At 31.3% G+C, this 16,202-nt stretch overlaps 1 protein-coding gene across 2 annotated transcripts in view; it reads left to right on the top strand.

Moving 5' to 3' along the window:
- The window catches only part of LOC127711301 (rab GTPase-binding effector protein 1-like), a 39,019-nt gene extending 26,059 nt beyond the window's left edge, over window positions 1-12,960 (top strand). For both annotated transcript variants that reach the window (XM_052217292.1, XM_052217291.1), the window contains exons 18-22: window positions 876-1,065; window positions 2,530-2,696; window positions 3,914-4,030; window positions 4,421-4,531; window positions 6,021-12,960. In XM_052217292.1, coding sequence (XP_052073252.1) covers window positions 876-1,065; window positions 2,530-2,696; window positions 3,914-4,030; window positions 4,421-4,531; window positions 6,021-6,188 — 753 coding nt within the window. In that variant the 3' untranslated portion in view covers window positions 6,189-12,960. The remainder of the gene's footprint in view (window positions 1-875; window positions 1,066-2,529; window positions 2,697-3,913; window positions 4,031-4,420; window positions 4,532-6,020) is intronic.
- Window positions 12,961-16,202: the final 3,242 nt, after the last annotated feature.

Here is a 16,202-nt window from a genome sequence, read left to right as displayed (position 1 = left end):
TCGTATGATACTAATTTTAATGGATTTCGTCGGTAAAAGAGTGGCGAAAGATACCAAAGGGACATTCAACTCATAAGTCAAAAATAAACTGACAATGATATAGCTAAAACAGAAAACGACAAACAGACAAACAATAATACACAAAACACAACATAGAAAACTAAAGACTGAGCATCACGAACCCCACCAAAAACTGGGGTGATCTCAGGTGCTCCGGAAGGGTAAGCAGATCCTGCTCCACATGTGGCAGGAAGACCACAAATTTAAATGATCAACAAAGTTCAAATTTTCTATAGGGTTGTATGCAGACTTTTGCAAATCTACGAAATCCGATATACAAGCAAATACAATTTTTCCTCCATCCATGAAAATTGGTATCTATGAAAATAAATAAATCTACAGTACAACTATTGTATCGTTCATGAATCATTGATATCAAATTGTATATAACAATAAAGATATACCAAACCATTTTTGCAGCTCCTGCCTTAAATTGGTATCAGTCTTTCACAATCCATCCCTCAATTCAAAACTCGCTCATTTCACAATGCACAATGTATTTATAAAACCTTGCAAAATATATTTACTATTACATTCTAAGTAAGAAAGATGTGGCATCTCAAAGAGCAATTGATCAAGATATGGGTTTTTAAGCACATTAATATTGTGATATTTTCTTTTGGTCATGGTACATCATATATTTTATTATTTCATCATGGAAATTATTACAACTGAACTAGGACATCATATTAGAGTCATCTTTTTTTTAAAACTAAATCATTGAAAATTAGTATGTTTAAAATTAATGTATCAGTATTTTTAAAGTTAAAGCAGACATTTGATATTGTTCTGATAATTGTTCTTTCTTTTGATAGGAAATGCAGTTATTATTATTAAAGTATCGTGAAGAGATAATTCAGAGTAAGGTTGCTAAGGAACACACAGAGGAAACACTGAAAAGTGAAATCATGTTCCTGAAAGATCAAATACATGCTGAACAACAGGAGAAAAATAATATAGAGGAATCATTATCACAAGAACTAGCTACAGTTCAGGAAAAACTTGGTAATTATCATTAAAAACTTTAAGCTTGAGAGAATTAAGAAAAATATTCTAAAATTAAATGAAGATACATTTTACTATACTCAGCTGAAAGCTAGCTTCTTTTAAGAGTTATGCCCCTTTACAAATGGAAAAATTGCTGAATTTTTCGTTTCCATTCTCTATCTTAAGTTTGCCTCAACCAAATGTTATGAAACTTATACACAATGCTTATTACCGCAAAACACAGATCAAGTTTGAATTTTGGTGGTGTCACTTTTACAGTTCTAGAGTTATGGCCCTTTACAAATGGAAAAATAGCTGAGTTTTTCGTTTCTATTCTCTATCTTAAGTTTGCCTCAACCAAATGTTATGAAACTTATACACAATGCTTATTACCACAAAACACAGATCAAGTTTGAATTTGGGTGGCGTCACTTTTACCTTTCTAGAGTTATGGCCCTTTACAAATGGAAAAATTGCTGAATTTTACGTTTCCATTCTCTAACTTAATTTTGCCTCAACCAAATGTTATAAATCTTATACACAATGCATATTACCACAAAACACAGATCAAGTTTGTATTTTGGTGGCATCACTTTTACCGTTCTAGAGTTATGCCCCTTTACAAATGGAAATATTCAGTCATTCTCTAACTTAAGTTTGCCTCAACCAAATGTTATGAAACTTATACACAATGCTTATTACCACAAAACTCAGATCAAGTACGAATTTTGTAGCCTCACTTTTACCGTTCTTGAGTTATGTCCCTTTATGACATTATATGCAAGCAGGGGCATCATCTTTGTCTCATGGACATATTCCCCATTTATTTACATATAGCTATAATAGAGTTCTCAAAATCTTTTTTTTCCCCCTGGTGGTCCTTGAAGAAAACCTCCTCCGCGCTATCATTTCTATTGCAAAATACCAAAATACTGTAGATTCATTTATGTTCGTGGGTATCAATTTTCGTGGATTAAGGAAAACTTTCATGTTCGTTGATATTTAATTTTGTGGTTTTGCCGAAGTCTGCATACAAGCCTATAGGAAATTTGTCATTCGTTGAACATTTAATTTCGTGGTTCACCTATACCCACGAAATCCACGAAAATTGGTATCCAACGAATAATATTGAATCCACAGTAGTGTAGGTCCTTTGCAAAATTTTGCAAAAAATGGGTGTACCACTTTTCCAGAACTCGACTATAATATAAGAAATGTAAGGATAAGGGAAAGCTAGAATACATTTTTTTTTCTTTTTCAGATGATTCAGTTTGTAAATTTCAATTATTTGTAGGCCAATTAATTGTAAAGTGAATAATGTTAGCAGCTTATATAAGCAAAGCTTTTGATGATTTATAAGAATCGATGATGATTCTGCAGAAATCCCAAGGCATCCTTGAAATTTTATGGAATATCCAGTTGTTATTTATTTTTTTGTAGTGTAAGCTATGTGTAATAATTTTCTTATAAATTTCTTTCCAGTTGTACAAGAAAGTTTAAAATCTGAATTAGAACGAGAATCATCTGTGAGAGCTGATCTGAGTAAAAAATTAACAGAGTCAGAGACATCGTTAAAGAGTATACAAGCCAAATCAAAACAACTAATAAACGCACTGCGACAGCAAGTTGCAGAGCAATCTGAGATTAGAGTAAGTATAAAGCTTTCTAATGATTAGATTGATATTATTTTTTCAACCATTTGTTTTATTGTTGTAGTATCACCCCACTGTCCCAGATTCAGTGGAGGGTTGAGTGCTCATTAACATATTGAACTACATCACATTCAGTTTTTGTCTGTCCCAAGCCTGTTAGTCAATGGTTGCTGTCTGCCATGATTGGCTTTAGTTTATTGTTTTCAGTATAAATCATGCCATCCGTTTTCTCTTTTGAATTAACTTTTCATTTCTATGTAGCAACATTCCAGCAGCGCCTGCATACGGAGTATGTATCTCCCAGTTGATACGATATTCTAGGGCTTGTATTTCCTATCAAGATTTCCTTGATAGAGGGTTGCTGCTCACAAGGTAGCTATTAAACCAAGATTTGCAAGTGGTGAAGTTGAAATCGTCCCTTTGTAAATTTTACGGATGACATCACGAGTTGGTTGGCCGTTATGGAATATTGGTTTCACAAATGACAACGGATATGTTCCAATTGTCGTAACTACAACCCCATCCCCTTTTCCCTGAATGTAACCTACCGAATTAGACTTATCACAGGGTTTGTAATAACATGAGCAACATGACGTGTGCCACATGTGGAGCAGGATCTGCTTACCCTTCCGGAACACCTGAGATTACCCCCAGTTTTTGGTGGGGTTCATGTTGCTCAGTCTTTATTTTTCTATGTTGTGTTTTATGTACAATTGTTTGTCTGTTTGTCTGTTTTCTTTTTTAGCCATGGCGTTGTCAGTTTATTTTCGACTTATGAGTTTAAATGTCCCTTTGATATCCTTTTTGCACATTTTGTAATCCAAGGGCATTTTATAGCTTACTGTACTGTATTGAGTTTTGCTCATTGTTTAAGGCCTTGAGTGACCTATAGTTGTTCACATCCTGTCCTTTGGTGTTCATAAATTGTTGTCTCAATGATAATCATACCATATCTCCTTGAAAAAAAATAAAATCCAGATGAGATCATGGTAACGATGTGATATGTATATGATACCTGCTTTGTAATTTGTAATTGACTGACAGACTGAACTTAATTTTTATAGTAATGCTCTCTCAGGCCAGCAGTTTACAAGGTCAGACAACAAGTCCTAGCAAGAAAAATGTAAATATTAGCTATGGTATGATATCTTAATGCAAGGGTGAACTGTTTCCTTTTATGACTTTTATATATACTTCATTTTTTATATATTTAGAGTAAATTAGAGAGCGATGTTCAAAAATACAGAAGCAAAGTACAGTCACTACAGATAGACCTAGATAATAGTGAAGCAGTACAGAGAGACTTTGTAAAACTCTCACAGTCACTACAGGTAATAAATAAAGCCTTTGCAAGTAATAAAAAATGACTATTTCTGGATAACAATGATTCAGTACAACGAGACTGTGTAAGTAGTACTCAACAGATACTCCAGACAGAAGACAAGCTTCTTGCATTCTGTCATTCTATTGGTTTAGGCATGGCATGAAACTACAATTAAAAAAGCTATCATCATTTTTCCACAATAACGAAACATAAGCATCCATGAATTAAGATATCTTCACGTAAGTATTGAATAAACTCATCATAGATACCAGGTATAAAAATTTGTACACCAGACATGTGTTCCATACACAGAAAATGAAATACATTGCCATAATGTTCTTGAAGTTTACAGTTGTATACAATAAGGCATTTTCTTCACACTTGCATATTTTAACAGATCCAATTAGAAAAGATTCGACAGGCAGAAACAGAAGTCCGGTGGCAACAGGAAGAGGATATTGATGATTGTAATAATTGTAAACAACAATTCTCTGTCACAAAAAGAAAGGTAAAATACTTAAGTTCACAAGTGAAATTTTAATGGTGTGGTACTGAAGGAGATGGTGGTAGGGTTTAGTACTTAAGTGCCAGTCTTTGTAAGAATCAGGCAATTTAGAAAAATTTCAAAACATGGCTGAAAAAACCCACCGACCTAACCACCCTATTTTGAAGGTACTCTCATTCTGAGCTAGAAATGGTAGGTCTTTTGTTTCTGCGTGTCTGGTAATTCGAGAAATATCTAGATAAATTTTGGTTAGAATGATAGCAAATTACGGAGTTATCTCCCCTTAATTGTTAATTTCTTGTGCATTTCAACCGAATTATTTCTTGAATTACCAGAACATGGAAAGGAAACGAATGTTATATTCATGCACCATTATACATTCTGAACTTAAATTAATGTAAGGCTGAGTGGGTTTTTGTTTGTCATGTTTTCACCACTGCCTGATTCTTAGGCAGATTGGCACTTTTAAAAAATTGAAATTCAATTCTGCCACATGTCAATTTGCTTGTCTTAAGTTAGGAAACTCGTCAGCAATTTTTTTTTGTCCTCTGGAAAATTTAGTGTTTACTGTTTATTCATTATTATTCATTGGATACCAATTTTGGTGGATTTTTTTGGTAGAGGCAAACCACCAATTTAATGTTCAGCAAAGTATGAATTTCCTATAAGTTTTTATTGAAACGTTGCAAATCTACAAAATTAAGTTTTCATGAAACATTTTCTCCAATCCACGAAAAATTAATACCCAAGAAAATAACTGAATCCACAGTATGGCAAGGGTTTGGTAGTCTCCCTTGAATTTAATCACAATTTATCAAGATTTGTTTGTAAAGAGGTTGATGAGCGGGAAAGATACATGTCCTATTGTTGAGGACTGTATATTAACCTCTAGATGTCTTCAAAAACTTAGAAAAATTAGGACACTGCAAAAATTACTTATGCGTGTATATACATATAGGAAGAATAAAAAAACATGTGTTACTTACTTTTAACCAAAAAAAATAAAAAAATTAGCTGATTAGATTTAACCTTTTTTATATATTTTTTCCATCTTATGTTAGCCTTAAAAAGTGAAGTTTCTGCTAAAAAAAGGACAAGTTTCTTGATTTGGTTGACTGTTGTGATATTTCTTTGACACAAATAACCACAGATGTATTCTACTTGTCATTCTCTTTTCCTTGATTGTGACACACTGAATGTGACTTACCACTGTATATACATAATTGAGACCAAAGTAACATGACCCGTTTCACATGTAGAGCAGGAACTCCTAACCATTCAATAGCAACTGAGTTCCTGAGTTTGACCCATGTTGTCAATGAGATTACGGTTGCTAAATTTTAGTTTTTTTCTTCTTTTGTCTGTTGGTATTTTACTTTTATAATTTTTCATTTTCTCTCTTTTTTTTAGGGGAGGGGGGGTAATTTTTGTTTGGTTTATGGTCAACTTAGAGAAGGACTGTAACTGTAATACATGTTGGTTTACTTTACAGCATCATTGCAGACATTGTGGGAGAATATTTTGTAATGACTGTGTATCTAAAACAGTGAACAGTGGTCCAAACTCTCGACCGTCAAAAGTTTGTGATATATGTCATACAATTCTTGTGAGAGACGCATTACCATACTTCAGTACAGAGCCACCCAGCACGCCCAGCTGAAACTACAACAAAATAATTTATCCGACTAAATGTGTATGTGTGGATGTGACTGCCATTTGCAAGGTTTGAGCTAAGTGCTGGGCTATTGCTAGCAGTGACATGAACACTTTGTCATTAACATGTGTATAACATGATGTAGGGACTTACCAATTATGCCGCCAGCATAATAAAGTCCAGTACTAAGAGCTGAGACTTTTGTTGTTGTTTTATTTATTGTTAAGTTGTGTCAATTCTAATTGTTATATTTATTCAGGTCAGTAATATTAGAATAAGTCTTGTTGAAGTGGAAACAGAAATGCTTCGGCTATTAACAAATGTCTTGGAGCTGTTCATCCATTGTTTTATTGTTCTGAACAATGCCAATTAAGGATGTTCGCTCCTCTTGATTTTGAATTTTTGCCAGATATTCGGAATCCTCTGGTTTTATCCATGTAGAGTCATTAAAAATTATGCCCACTAACCCCTACTTTTCTTTCCATAATTTGATTACATATAGTTTAAAATGTCATCTTTGAAAATATTATTAAATCCTTGTTATTTTTTCATAGTTTTTGAAAGAAAAAAGGTGCCAATGCTAAATGTAAGAAAAATCTAGAGAGAAATATGTCCCGCCAAATTTTCAATGGCTTATATCTCGAAAACAAGCACACAGTCCCTTCACTTTTTTCTGCTTTTTTAGTTCCTTTATTAATATACTCTCAATTTATAACAGTCTTTTAAAAAGCTTGTTATTTTGAAACAGAGTAGCGAACATCCTTAGCTTGTCTTGAGTCAATGTAAACTTTTTCCAAATAACTATCAATTCTGAAATTATTGTGTGCATTTATCATTGTGATTTTTGTCGAGCCTTCGACTTTAGTCGAAAAAGCGAGACAAAGCGATCCTACATTCCGTCGGCGTCAGCGTCGTCGGCGGCGGCGTCCACAAATATTCACTCTGTGGTTAAAGTTTTTAAAATTTTAATAACTTTCTTAAACTATCCTGGATTTCTACCACACTTGAACAGAAGCTTGTTTATGATCATAAGATAGTATCCAGAAGTAAATTTTGTAAAAATAAAATTCCTGTTTTTCCGTATTTTACTTGTAAATGGACTTAGTTTTTCTGCCGGGAAACATTACATTCACTCTGTGGTTAAAGTTTTTTAAATTTTAATAACTTTCTTAAACTATCCTGGATTTGTACCTAACTTGGACAGAAGCTTGTTTATGATCATAAGATAGTATCCAGAAGTAAATTTGTTAAAAAAAAATTTCCTTTTTTCCGTATTTTACTTATAAATGGACTTAGTTTTTCTGCCAGGAAACAATACATTCACTCTGTGGATATAGTTTTTAAAATTTTAATAACTTTCTTAAACTGTCCTGGATTTGTTCCAAACTTGGACAGAAGCTTGTTTATGATCAAAAGCTAGTATCTAGAAGGAAATTTTGTTAAAATTTGTACCTGTTTATCCATATTTTACTTATAAATGGACTTAGTTTTTCTTCCAGTTAACATTAAATACAGTCTGCAGTTAAAGTTTTTAAAACATTTATTAGATTCATAAACTATCCTGGATTTATACCAAACTTTGACAGAAGCTTCTTACAATCAAAAGATAGTATCTAAAGGAATATTTTTATTGATTTTTTTCCTCATTTTTGTTGAGCCTGCGATTGACAGCAAAAGTAGGCGAGACACTGGGTTCCGCGGAACCCTTACAAATTTTTTGAAAAATGAACAAAAATGTGAGTTTAATTATTGGGATTTTAGGAAAAATTGCATACAGATATATGTTTTTAATATCAGAATGCGAGTTCTTATTATTGCGATACTCAAGAAGCCGCATTATTTGCATAAATAAAAACTTCACAATAATTTCTGAATTTACAGTACTTAAGCTTAAGTTGATTCTAAGGAGCTATCACAGAAAGTCAGTAATAATGTCCATATTGTCCAGATTCAATGAAATGTGGACATAATATAATTATTTTTGAGTCGAAATCGACTTTGTAGGAGTTTTAGTTTAGTAAATTTACATTTACATGTATAGTGGCAATGTTTTCCATCTCAAAACTTATTTGTGAGAAATATTGTGAACAATGCACACTTGCATGATGTTGCCTTGCATTTAGGCTTGCCAAAAAAACTTAAACTTATTGTATGCATTTAATTATGAGCCCCCAATCCAATCATTTGTCAGTGTATAAAAGTGCAGTGTATAGTAGGAAGTCTGTGTTTTAATTTCAAATATTAAAATTTTTGAAGTGATTGTGATGGTCTTATTTTATTTGTAATTCATCTTTTGAATTATTATCTTCAATGATAAAAGCATCATGTGACACCATTGTCATGATAGAAATTTATTACAATCTTCAGTTTATATAATAGGGGTTATAAAACGCCTAAGGATCAATAAATTTTGATAGTTTTGTTTTTGTATGAACTGTGGAAATTATTTTCTTCATTTCAGATTGAATAAAAATGGTTTTATCTTAGGATAAAAACTTTGTCCTATTGAAATAAAGGAATTTATGCAAGAAAATTTATTGTTTGTGTTACCTTTGCTTTTTCTTTAAATAACTACTCAAAATCTAAACAGTCTTTTTTTCATTTTTATTCGTTATTGTAAATGTTGAAGCATCAAGTTTTTTGCTGTATAACTTTTGTTTGCTGTAGTTTGTGAATACTCACAAGTAATACTTTTGTTGGTTTTGGTTCATACATTTTATTTATATTCCACAAAACATTTTGTTTTATTTCTTCAATGACTGTATCAAAAAAAGTTTTAGATTAGGAAAACGAATTTGATAAATATTAAAGTATGCAAATAGACAAATTGATTTATTGTGTTAATTTAGGTTCATTTACTTTATAAAGAGCTAGTCAATTGCCATAAAACTATTAAGTGTTATTTTAATTTTACCCTTTCATTTATCATTTCAAATGTCAACAGCTTCAAGTGATCCCTAGGCTGTCCAGATTTATTTGCTTCAATTTGTATAGTTGTCATACAAACATGATTGATAAATTTTTTCCATATTTTCGTTTTTGATAACTCCTTTGTTTTAACTACACAAATTTTCTTTCATATATTTTATAAATGTATCATAATAATGTTTATTATTTGATGATTTTTTTAGATTTGTGTGCACAAAAAGACAAATGGAATTATTTTTTTTACATTTTCATAGTCAAATAAACCTACTCATATAAGGTTAATCTGGAAACATACATGAACCTTTCATTTCCCTTATTTTTATTACAATTTTGACAACTGGATCCTCCATAAGATAATATTTACGGTTGATATACACTGCAACTTATATATTAGATTTATCTTAAAGTTGATGAAAGAATTTGGAAATGAATATATACATACAAAATTTTATTTGAAAACATAGGTCACAATCTTCAAATTATGCTTTTTTTCAAGATTTATCACACAATATCACTAGAAGTAAAATGAACTTTGTTAATTGCTAACCTTGGAAATAATTGTGATAACCTAGTCCCATCCACATGTATAAACAAACTGTACAAATATATATGTGTAACGAGTCTTAATATGACAAATACATAATAAAGTTTATTTAGTTTCATTCATATTAGTTATTATAAGTTAAAATGTCTGGTTTTATAAATTCTTAGATTTTGGTGAAGTTCTGATATGATGGCTATTTAGGGTAGAGTATAACTTAATCTCCAGAAATGAACAAAAAAATTTACATTTCATATATTACTCATGTTTTTTATTTATTTGTAAAAAAGATTTAAAACCCAATTTGGATTAATTAACATTGGATTTTCATGAATTTGTAACTTGGAAGTTTATACTTGTCTACTTGATTCACTATATATATGACACAAGTCAGTTAATCAGAGCTGAAGATGAGTTATGAACTATTTTACACTAGTTACATAAATTCCTATTAAATTGGAATTGCTTATTACTTTTTGTAGCCTTGGCGGTATTGGTCCTTCCATAGTTTGATTTGAATACCTGTAAGATCATTTTCTATAATTTAACTATGTTTCGACATGTTATTAATTTACATCACATGTACATAATTAATACTGATGTGCATGGTAATGTTTGTTACATGAAAAAAGTAATATATAGTTATTGCACAAATATCAGTAAATATTGTCCCATGTGGAATATTATATTGCACAAGTTTGACAGTATGATAGATATTTTACAGAAGTTAATATATACCAATTTGACTTGCAATGGTTCTTTTATTATTTGGAAATCTTTTAAAAAGGACATTAGTATCATATTTAACTACCGTAAACATTACCCTTTTAAAGCTATAAATCTTTTTTTAATTCCAATAAGAAATTGATGATATACTGCAATGGAATTGTCTGTCTGTATGTTTGTCCCTATTATATAACTTTCCTTTCATATTATCTGCTTCAGCATCTTAAGAAATGATTTGATATTTGCTCAAGATTCTTATAACATTGAGTTGTACCATTTAAGAGATTGATAACAAGTGGGGGTATTTTTCGCCTGACATCACATGCAACATCTTGTTTATGTTAATTATGTTTTGAAGTAAATGTTCCTTTGTTTTACAGAATAATGCCATCTATTGCCAATGTAGACAGTATAGTTGTTATTATTACTTATTTAAGGTTAAGAGTCAAGTACATAAATATTTGTAAAGTCTATTGTTGACCCGGTTCATTTCAACAATACACATTGTCATTATTGATAAAAAGTCATTTACCAAAGGTTATATTTAATCCATAGGGGATCATAAATTTAATATTTGAATGAAAAGTAGCCTTTGTGGGAAGATTATGGTTTTTTAAAACCATAAATTGGGATAGGGTGGTTAAATTTTCGTATATTATGTCAAAACTGTTTTTAATATTTGCACCTCTTCGAAATTCTTGTAAAACAATTCATTACTACAGTTGTTCAATATCAAAATGATAATTTTAATTGATTGAGTGATTGAAACTTTATGTCAAGAAGGAAATATTTTTTCAACATATACATTCATTGCAAATGAGTTTTTTGTTTGTAGAGCAAAGTTAACCAATGAATGATTGTGTTTTCAAGGGGAAATTTAAAGGTCCCATTGAATGACCTCTTTATAGAAGATTAAATATTTTATTTATTCAGTGGAACAAATCACCCTGCAAGAATTTAAATACACTGACCAACATCAACTCATTCTCATGCATGAAAGGTTTTATTCTCTTCGTAATCACACACATGAATTATGAAACATACTTCCTTGACCTATAATGGTTTACTTTTATAAATTGTAACTTGGATGGAGAGTTGTCTCATTGGCACTCATACCACATCTTCCTATATCTATTTAGATATATACACATCATAACTTATAGCAAAAAAAGTTACTGATCAGTAATACAGCTTTTTGATTTGCATAAACATAAATGTTATATGAAACTATATAGTAATGTTGTTATGCCCCACCTAGGGGCATTATGTTTTTCGGTCTGTGCGTCAGTTCGTCTGACGTCCGTTTGTCCGTCTGTCTCGCTTCTGGTTAAAGTTTTTGGTCAAGGTAGTTTTTGATGAAGTTGAAGTCCAATCAACTTGAAACTTAGTACACATGTTCCCTATGATATGATCTTTCTAATTTTAACGCCAAATTAGAGTTTTGACCCCAATTTCACGGTCCACTGAACAAGAAAATGATAGTGCGAGTGGGGCATCCGTGTACTATGGACACATTCTTGTTTTGTGAATGTTTTATTATGATTTTTGCCCATAATATTTTCTTTATTTACGATAAAGGGACAGGAAGAGTTGTTCACACTTGCATATTATACAGTTTCTCACACAATAATGTCAAAAGAAATTACTCGTGATATAGATGTAAAAAGTGTTTCAGATTCCATGTCCATGAATGCAGACTGCAAAAAATGAAGAAGAAACTATTCTTTCACTAAAGTTTTATTGCTTATTGATTTTATGCTCTGCTTTTGAAATACCTGTACTGATTCATATGATATATCATATTACATTGTGTATTACATTTTCAATTGTTTTCAGGAAAGGTTTTTTTTGAAACATGCGTTGTGTGCATTGAAATGGTTATTAATTTTTTATTAAAATTTTCTAAAAATTGTTCAAATAAACAACTAGTTCAAACTGACAAATAGTTCATTGAGCTATTCAAAGCAACAACAAAAAATTGATTGATTTGTGTACAATGTGAACTTAGTTGAAAATATTCATTGGTGCACAATCAATTATTTCAAGTTAAAAATAGTTGAAAATATTCATTGGTGCACAAATCAATTATTTTAAGTTAAAAATAGTTGAAAATATTCATTGGTGCACAAATCAATTAATTTAAGTTAAAAATAGTTGAAAATATTCATTAGTGCACAAATCAATTATTTTAAGTTAACAGAACAAATTCATTGGTGTACATACAATGATTAACAAGTTTTCAGATTCAGATACGATACAGTGATTACAAATTGTATCAAAGTACTTTTATAAGATATCCATAATATAAATGTAAGAGTTGATGTGTAATAGAAGATCATGTTTAGTTTTAAATCATTCTTATTAGTGTTTGATCAGAACTGGACCATCTGATACATAGAAAACTAGCAATTTTTATTTGTCATGGTAAAAGAAAACCTTAACTATCTATAAATCTCATGATAGTCAGCTTGAAATGTTTGATTTTTTAATATTCTCTATGAGAAATGTTGCTATGGATGTGTTGTCATGGTTACTCATTATACAGGTCCATGTTATCATATTAAATTTTTTTACGACAATGTCTTTTGCCTTTTGTTTTGTTTTTTGGCAAGGATTAGGGATTTCTTCATATATATTATACACTGAACCACCTCAGTGTAGATTGATATTTATAATGGTAGATATTTCTTTTTATTTAGAAAATAACATGTTTCAAACTATTTTAACAGGTGTTCAGTAATTTGTCTTTCCTGTTTTTGTCGAGCCTGCGACTTCTGTCGCAGAAAGCAAGACATAGGGATAGTTATCCGGCGGCGGTGGTGATGGCAGCATTAAATAACTACTTAAAAGCTTAATATTTCAGAAGGTAGAAGACCTGGATGCTTCTCACTTTGTGTATAGATGCCTTATGATATGAATGTTCTGTCTGTCATATATGTCCATTGTCCTAGACCTCATTTTCATGGTTCAGTGACTACTTGAAAAAAATGTTAAGATTTTTTGTAATCTTAATTTCTCTCTTATTATGAGTAATAGGATAACTATATTTGGTATGTGCGTACATGGAGAGTCCTCATGTTTGTCAGACAGTTTTCACTTGACCTCGATCTCATTTCATGGCTCGGTGAACAAGGTTAAGTTTTCGTGGTCAAGTCCATATCTCGGATACTATAAGCAATAGGTCTACTATATTTGGTGTATGGAATGATTGTAAGATATAAATGTCCAACTGGCAGATGTCATCTTACCTTGACCTCATTTTCATGGTTCAGTGGTTAAAGTTAAGTTTTATGTTTTGGTTTGTTTTAATACGACTGCAAACAAAATTTTGTGGTCGTATATTGGTATGACGTTGGCGTCGTCATCGTCGTCGTCCGGCGCTGTCGTCGTCCGAAGACGCATTAGTTTTCGCACTCTAACTTTAGTTTAAGTGAATGGATCTCTATGAAATTTTACCATAAGGTTCAATACCACAAAAGGAAGGTGGGGATTGATTTTGGGGATTATGGTACCAACAGTTAAGGAATTAGGGGCCAAAAAGGGGCCAAAAATAAGCATTTTCTAGTTTCCAGACAATAACTGTGGAACGGTGTATGGATCTCTCTGAAATTATACTACAAGTTTCCATACCACAAAGGGATGGTTAGGATTTGCTTTGGGGGGTTATGGCTCAAACCGTTTAAGAATTAGGGGCAAAAAAGAGGGAAAAACAAGGTTGTCCTGGTTAATGGACAAATACTCTAGTACAAAACATAATTTAAAGCAGTGTAAGGGAGATAAATCAAATACATCATTGAAATTATCTCCCTTACACTGCTTTTAAATTATGTATAAAGTAATGGTTAATGAACAATTAAGATAATTTAAAACAGTGTAAGGGAGGTAATCCAAATACAACGTTTTGGTTACTTCCCTTACACTGCTTTTAAATTATGTTTAAAGAAATGCATATTTATAAAGGAAGACCAGTAAAAATATCTGCAAATGTTGCATCTTTTTTTTTGACAACAAAATCCATATGAAAGAATGACACTATATTTTAAATTCTATTATAAAATAGATTAAGTTAGCACTATGGTAAATTTAAATGGGTAATTTCAGATTTCAGAAATTAAAAAGAATTATTCTTCAAATATTATTTTTTTTTCAAATTTCAAATATTGAAAAATTTCAAGAAGTAATCTTTAATTGGACATATGGCGCATTAGATTTGTAAAATCTTTGACCACATTTATTATTTGTTATGCCGAATCTAACCGTGTATTTAGATTTTTAATTTTGGGTCCAGTTTTCAAATTGGTCTACATTAAGGTCCAAAGGGTCCAAAATTAAACTTTGTTTGATTTCAACAAAAAATGAATATATGGGGTTCTTTGATATGCTGAATCTAAACATGTATTTAGATTTTTGATTTTTGGCCCAGTTTTCAAGTTGGTCCAAATTGGGGTCCAAAATTAAACTTTGTTTGATTTCAACAAAAATTGAATATATGGGGTTGTTTGATATGCTGAATCTAACCATGTATTTAGATTTTTTATTTGTGGACCCCGCTATCAAATTGGTTCATATTGAGGTCAAAAGGGTCCAAAATTAAACTTTGTTTGATTTCAACAAAAATTGAACATATGGGGTTCTTTGATATGCTGAATCTAACCATGTATTTAGATTTTTGATTTTTGGGCCCCGTTATCAACTTTGTTCACATTGAGGTCAAAAGGGTCCAAAATAAAACTTAGTTTGATTTTAACGAAAATTGAATTCTTGCGGTTCTTTGATATGCCGAATCTAAACATGTGTTTAGATTTTTGATAATGGGCCCAGTTTTCAAGTTGGTCCAAGTTGGGGTCCAAATTTAACTTTGTTTGATTTCAACAAAAATTGAATATATGGGGTTCTTTGATATGCTGAATCTAAACATGTATTTGGATTTTAGATTTTTGGCCCAGTTTTCAAGTTGGTCCAAATTGGGGTCCAAAATTAAACTTTGTTTGATTTCAACAAAAATTTGAATATATGGGGTTCTTTGATATGCTGAATCTTACCATGTATTTAGATTTTTTATTTGTGGGCCTGCTATCAAATTGGTCTACATTAAGGTCCAAAGGGTCCAAAATTAAACTTAGTTTGATTTTAACAAAAATTGAATTCTTTGGGTACTTTGATATGCTGAATCTAAACATGTGTTTAGATTTTTGATTATGGGACCAGTTTTCAAGTTTGTCCAAGTTGGGGTCCAAAATTAAACTTTGTTTGATTTCAACAAAAATTGAATATATGGGGTTCTTTGATAAACTGAATCTAACCATGTATTTTGATTTTGGACATTGGACCATAATAGGTAAATTAAAAAAAATGAAGTTCTTAGACCTCATTCTTTCTGTGTCAGAAACCTATGCTGTGTCAAATATTTAATCACAATCCAAATTCAGAGCTGTATCAAGCTTGAATGTTGTGTCCATACTTGCCCCAACTGTTCAGGGTTCGACCTCTGCGGTCGTATCAAGCTGCGCCCAGCGAAGCATTTTATTCTGATACTGTATGCAATAGGTCAACTATATTTGGTGTATGGAAATATTTCAACGATGTACATTTCAGTCTGGCCGGTTTTATTAGACCTTGACCTCATTTTTACGGTTCATTGCTCAATGTTCAGTTTCCTGGTTAAGTTTGTTTCTTAGATACTATATATGCAACAGGTCAACTTTATTTAGAGTATGGAATGATTGTAAGGTGTACATGTCTGTCTGGCAGGGTTCATCTGAACTTGACTTCATTTTCATGTTTCATTGGTCAATATAAAGTTATCATTGTTTGTTCTGTTTCTT

The sequence above is a fragment of the Mytilus californianus genome, unplaced genomic scaffold, assembly GCF_021869535.1.
Source record: "Mytilus californianus isolate M0D057914Y unplaced genomic scaffold, xbMytCali1.0.p SCAF_8, whole genome shotgun sequence".
NCBI classification, from domain to species: domain Eukaryota; kingdom Metazoa; phylum Mollusca; class Bivalvia; order Mytilida; family Mytilidae; genus Mytilus; species Mytilus californianus.
Note: the sequence above shows the minus strand (reverse complement) of the source record. Positions and strands in the feature narration are given on the sequence as shown.